This window comes from Merops nubicus, unplaced genomic scaffold (assembly GCF_000691845.1).
Source record: "Merops nubicus isolate BGI_N331 unplaced genomic scaffold, ASM69184v1 scaffold16460, whole genome shotgun sequence".
NCBI classification, from domain to species: domain Eukaryota; kingdom Metazoa; phylum Chordata; class Aves; order Coraciiformes; family Meropidae; genus Merops; species Merops nubicus.
The window spans coordinates 8,035-13,514 of record NW_008583674.1 but is presented as its reverse complement, the minus strand read 5'-3'; the positions used below and the strand labels follow the sequence as shown (position 1 = coordinate 13,514).

Genomic DNA, 5,480 nt, shown 5'->3' with positions numbered 1-5,480 from the left:
GCAGGGATGGGGGGCAGGGGATCCACTCACGCTCCCCACGTGTCCCGCAGCGTGCGCGAGGGGCGGCTGGAGCACACCCTGGCCCGGGACCTGGTCCCTGGGGACACCGTCTGCCTGGCCGTGGGGGACAGAGTCCCGGCCGACCTGCGGCTCTTCGAGGTGGGTGCCTGGCACTGCTCCTGCTCCGTGGGGCCCGGGGGACACAGACACTGAGTGCTGATGGGCAGTAATGTCACAACCATTCCCACAGACGTTTTGAAACAACTGCTTTCCAAATGTAATTGCGCATTCCTAAGAGTGTGTGTGACTTCTCACTGTAAGACGTGAGAGGAGAGAGTTCTCCAGTTTTCTGTAGCAATGCATTCTTGAAAGTTATAGATTAGTACTTTTCCCTCAGTGTTACATGTGTTCTAAAATGATTGAGTTCAGTCTGAATGCTAAGAGATTTTGTCAGGTGTCTTTGAGTCTTTGTTTGCACTAATTGTTAGGGTATAGTTTCAGTGTTCTCTGACAGTGGAGTAGTAGAAAAAGAGTGACATAGTGGCAGCATAATCTTTCCTCTCTGGTACTTTAATCAGTGTGTGGTGTTGTATCATCTAGTTGTCTAAGTACTTAATTTGCAGCATTAGTACTGCTGGAAGTGCTTGAGCTGAAGCAATAGCACTGCAACAGCACTTGCAGATTCTCTGAAAATGAAGTGGAATGTGTACATGTTCATCTTGCTGTTTTTCATGGTTTTGACTGAATAATGTCATGTTACTTTTCTGTCAGATGGGGCATCCTCAGGTTGCCCAGTACCTGGATTACCTATCGTATTAAAGTAATTTCTGGGTATGGTGAGCTGCATAGTCAGTATGTCCACAGTTGATACTGGATTAATCAGTGTTCATTTTATAAATAAAGCCTAAACAAGGTGGTTACTGAGGCAGATTCGTGGCTCTCTTGAGAAATTTGCCTAGGTGGTCAGTTGTTGGTCCCTCTGGCACAGCTGGTACTTGTGTGGGTTTGGTTTTTGTGACTGCAGGACACGTTCCCTTTCCCTGAGCAGCTGTGCAGTCTCTGTGTGGGCACTGAGCTGCAGCTGCAGCAGCATCTGCCCTCCTGGAAGGTGGGAGCCTGCTCTGAGAGTAGCATGCCTGGGGCAGGGGCAGGCAGGAACAGAAGTTTCCCACCTGTCTGTAGCCCCACACCAGGTGAAAATTTATCAGCCTGAACAACTCCTGCAGATTCCTTCAAAAACAAGAGCGTGCTCTTATTTTGATCTTGTCTCTACTGTGCACAGTTACAAGGTGGTGGGGTTTTAAAAAATTGTATGGGGAGCATAATTTCGGGGCAAGAACTAGGTCCCTTCTGCACAGTCTGACTGATGCTGTCCTAGAAAATTGTAGCAATGGTAATTAAGCAGTTTACATTCTGAAGCCTTTCATACACAGGACAGACTTTTAATGGAAGTTTTTAATGGGAAACTTCTGCTAACACTTTCCACTACTTAAAGAAGGTTGTTGTGCTTTTTACCTGTTCTGCTTTCACAGGCTGTGGACCTTTCTATTGACGAATCCAGTCTCACAGGGGAGACAGCTCCTTGCTCTAAGTCTACAGCTCCTCAGCCTGCAGCAACCAATGGAGACCTGACTTCAAGGAGCAATATTGCTTTCATGGGAACGTTGGTCAGATGTGGAAAAGCAAAGGTAAAATCATTGTGGGCAGAGAAGAATATTTTCCATGTTTCAACTGTTTGAAGGCAGTTCATATTTTTAAAGTTCACCTGTCAATTGAGAAATGTAACGATGACATATTTTGAGTTTTCTGAAACAATAGAAATGGAATAGAAACAACAATTTTCCTGGAAATACAGAATACTTACTGTGATACACTGCAGAGTTTTTCTCATTGATGCTTTTTCAGGCACCAGTTTAAAAAGAAAACTAACATAGGGCCAGGAGAGCTCGAATTTATAGGGAGCAGATGTAAAACTTCTGTCTAGGATGTCTTATTTTGCTTCTAGAACTACATTCACAAAAAATCTGTAACTGAAAATAAAGTGGTGGTTAGTGTTAGAAAGGTGTTACCCTACTTGAGTTTTGAAACTGCTGGTTGCTAAGTACTTAAGCAGCATGCAGAATAGGAGTTTGTTTCACAGAGACAAAATGTTTTTCAGCAAAAAAACCTCCTTTTTTGTGCCAAGAATTCATTTTATAAATGAAGCTAACAGAATGGTTGCAGACTAAATAGCATTTGCCCCCTGTTTGAGTGAAAGTTGTCAAGAGCAACTGCTACCATCAAACTTCAGATTTGAATTGGCTTTATTTTTGCTTTTTTTAGGGGATAGTTATTGGAACAGGAGAAAACTCTGAATTTGGGGAGGTTTTCAAAATGATGCAAGCAGAAGAGGTAAGATTGAGTATTTAGAAGAAAAGATGTGTATTTTGTAAATGTATATTTCATGAATTAAAACTCTGAATTTATTTCACGGGAATTTGGTTAAACTTCAATACGTTGCTGTTAGTGTTTTTCCTTCCTCTAGTGAAACAAATCTTATCTCTTGAATGTGAAGGTAGTAATTTAATTCAGTGCAACAAAATATCCATAACTCACCTGAAAATGCTAACTGTGAAAATAATAATCTGAACCTGTTCAGTGGAACAAATCCATTTGCAAGGTGTGGCAGTGGATTTTTTTTCAAGTGGAACAACATTGTGTGGAAGGGATTTGTTGCAGATCTGTGCTGCGTGCACAGGACTGTGGGTTCCCTGGATGAGCAGTGTGCTTTGGGGCTATCCATGTGTCTGCTGCTGCTTCACGGTCTCCACTTTATCCTTTTATCAGCTCCCTTTGACTCTTGTCTGCCAGTCTCCACAGTGATTCTTCTTTACCACGGTACCCTGATCTACATGTGTCTGGCCAGTTACCAGGCCTAGCAGGAATCCCACAGCCAGCAGAAAGACAAACCAGTAACAGGACTGTATTGAATGTAGAAAAGACATTCCATGGACAGTCACTGGGGGTACAGATCAGTCAATTAGTTCACACACCACTGACACCACCCCCAACGACCCCAACAGTGATACTGCACGACTGACAACAGGCGGAACAAACACGGATCCGAGGCTGCCCATGGGTGGAATGGGAGACAGCCAGGTCAGCAGGTTGAGCACACAGGACAGAGGTGCCCACATGGCAGCTCTCACCCTCCTAGCCCGTGTTTACAGAGGTCCAACCTGACCAGGGCCCAGCTCGAGGGAGTCAGGAGGGTCCTTCCCCAACCAGGAAGCTCTGTGAAGTGCATCCACCCCACAGACAGACACTCCTCCCTTCCTGCCAGTGGTCCCAGCTTTTATCCCACGCAGAGCCCTAACCTTTGTTCACTCAGTGCAGGACCCCTGGGGCTCATTTCCCTTCTGGCTCTCCCTGCAGGCCCGGCCGCACCCTGGGGGGAAGCTCTAAGGCAAACTCACCCCTCTGGATGAAGGGCTGTGGGAATCACCCACATGTCAACCTTAATGTGGGGCTCGGGGTTCAGACCCCAGCATTTCGACATGGGAATCAGACTCTTGAGTGCTTTGTGCATCTCGTGCCTTCTCGCTGCTTCTCTGGCTGCATGAGCAGTTTGGATCAGCAGCAGACAGTCCATCTCCAGCTGCCAGGACCAGTTTGGATCAGCAGCAGACAGTCCATCTCCAGCTGCCAGGACACCTTCAGGCAGGGTGCCGGCAGCACTTTTTTTTCCCCAGACATTTACATTGCTGGAATCTGCTGGAACAGCAGCTAAGGGCATGAACTGGCATTGCAGCACCCCTCGAGGGAGTGCTGCTGTGCAGGCACCCAAGGGGAATCCACCCCTGAGGAGAAGGCAAACATCTCTTCAGCAGCGTTTCATCTGTATTGTAGCAAGGGTCACTGTTAATGAAAGAAACAACACAGTCCTGTGTGAGTGTTCTATATATGGGATATTCTGAAACATCAAGAGTATTGTAGGCTTGGTTTTGTTGTTTGTTACAGTAAACTCATTGAAAAGTAAGATCTGAAGGTAGGAGTGACTCAAACCAACTTTCTCATACAGAGTGTACACAATTTTTTCATAACTTATGTAACAAAGGTGATTTCACAATGATCCTGTCTTTCTTGCCACACCTTCTGTAGTGTAACCCACCATATATTACTATTAAAAATCCCAAACTTACTGATGTCCAATGTAAAACAAAACAGGAAGTGGATTTTTTTGTTGGTTGACTGGTTGGGGTGGTTTTTTTTTGTTTGAGTTAAAATTTTTACTTTGTGTTCCCTCCTTTCTAAGCCTTTTTTTTTTTTTTTTGACACTAGATTGTGTAGATATTTCTGTAGTCTTCTGTTTGGCTAAATTGAATTTCCTGCAGATGATTAACAACTTCATCTTGAGATGCAATTGGCCTTCCAGGGATCTAATGCCTCTGTCTTGAAAAGCAAGCTTTATTCTTGCTGTCAAGAACTTCTTGCTCTCGGAGGAAGTGCTGTGGCTTTTAGTCCCCATGGGGTTTTCTGGTTTGGGTTTGGTGCTTTTTTTTTTTTCTCCAGTAAAACCTTTTATATGACTTTTTGTATTAGATTTGCTGTAGACATCACAAAGCTCCCAGACTATTTCTAATAAATTTTTAATGTCATTGAAGCGTTCTTGAATTCTACACAAGAATGGAACAGAGTAGCCTGTTTTCATACATGGGGACACAGGGTAAAACTGCATCTTACTGTTGGAGTCTGAAATTTGCCCTTGTGAAGTAATGGCTGATACAGTTCATGCTTTTTAACTGTGCTTGTTAACTGCTGTGTGCTTTAACATTCACCAAGGCTCCAAAGACTCCTCTGCAGAAGAGCATGGATCTCCTGGGAAAACAGCTTTCCTTGTATTCCTTTGGTATAATAGGTAAGAGAATTTATATAAAAGGCTTACAAATTATCATGTAAATTAAACTAACATGTAGGCTTGGGAAATGGAAGGCTTGATCTCTTTTAAAAATATTTTGGCTCCTCATTTTATTGGTCCCTCTGACTTTGTCCCACTAGTGATTTGAAGATTATTACTGTGACGTAACTATCGTGGGGGTGTCTACTGGCATCTTCCTGCAGAGATACTTCTCAGGCTTACTTTTTGACCTCTGCATGCTTCCTTTCACATTCCAGTGTCCTGTATTCTGATTAGGGTGCACGCGAGTTCCTCGCTGTTGGTATGATTGGGCAACTTGATGGGCAGAAACTTTCTTCTGATTTGCCATACTGGTGTGAATCTATTGGAATTGTGCTTTGACAGTGAAAGAAATAGCGGATTTTTGTAGGTAGCACAATGATAAGCTTGGTTTTGGCTATTCAGTGCTTGCCCCTGTATGGCTACAGTGTGTGTTAGTTCTGTGTTTGTCCTGACGACCCTTCCCTTCCCTTCCCTTCCCAGGGGTTATTATGCTGGTTGGCTGGCTGCAGGGCAAGCACATCCTGGACATGTTCACCATCGG

General features: G+C 44.3%; 1 protein-coding gene across 1 annotated transcript in view; it reads left to right on the top strand.

The window, feature by feature from the left end:
- The first annotated feature begins 6 nt into the window (after nt 1-6).
- LOC103774396 (calcium-transporting ATPase type 2C member 1-like) overlaps nt 7-5,480 on the top strand; it is a 12,908-nt gene continuing 7,434 nt past the window's right edge. Inside the window, exons 1-5 of the mRNA XM_008941802.1 lie at nt 7-159; nt 1,533-1,688; nt 2,323-2,391; nt 4,822-4,897; nt 5,420-5,480. Coding sequence (XP_008940050.1) covers nt 7-159; nt 1,533-1,688; nt 2,323-2,391; nt 4,822-4,897; nt 5,420-5,480 — 515 coding nt within the window. The remainder of the gene's footprint in view (nt 160-1,532; nt 1,689-2,322; nt 2,392-4,821; nt 4,898-5,419) is intronic.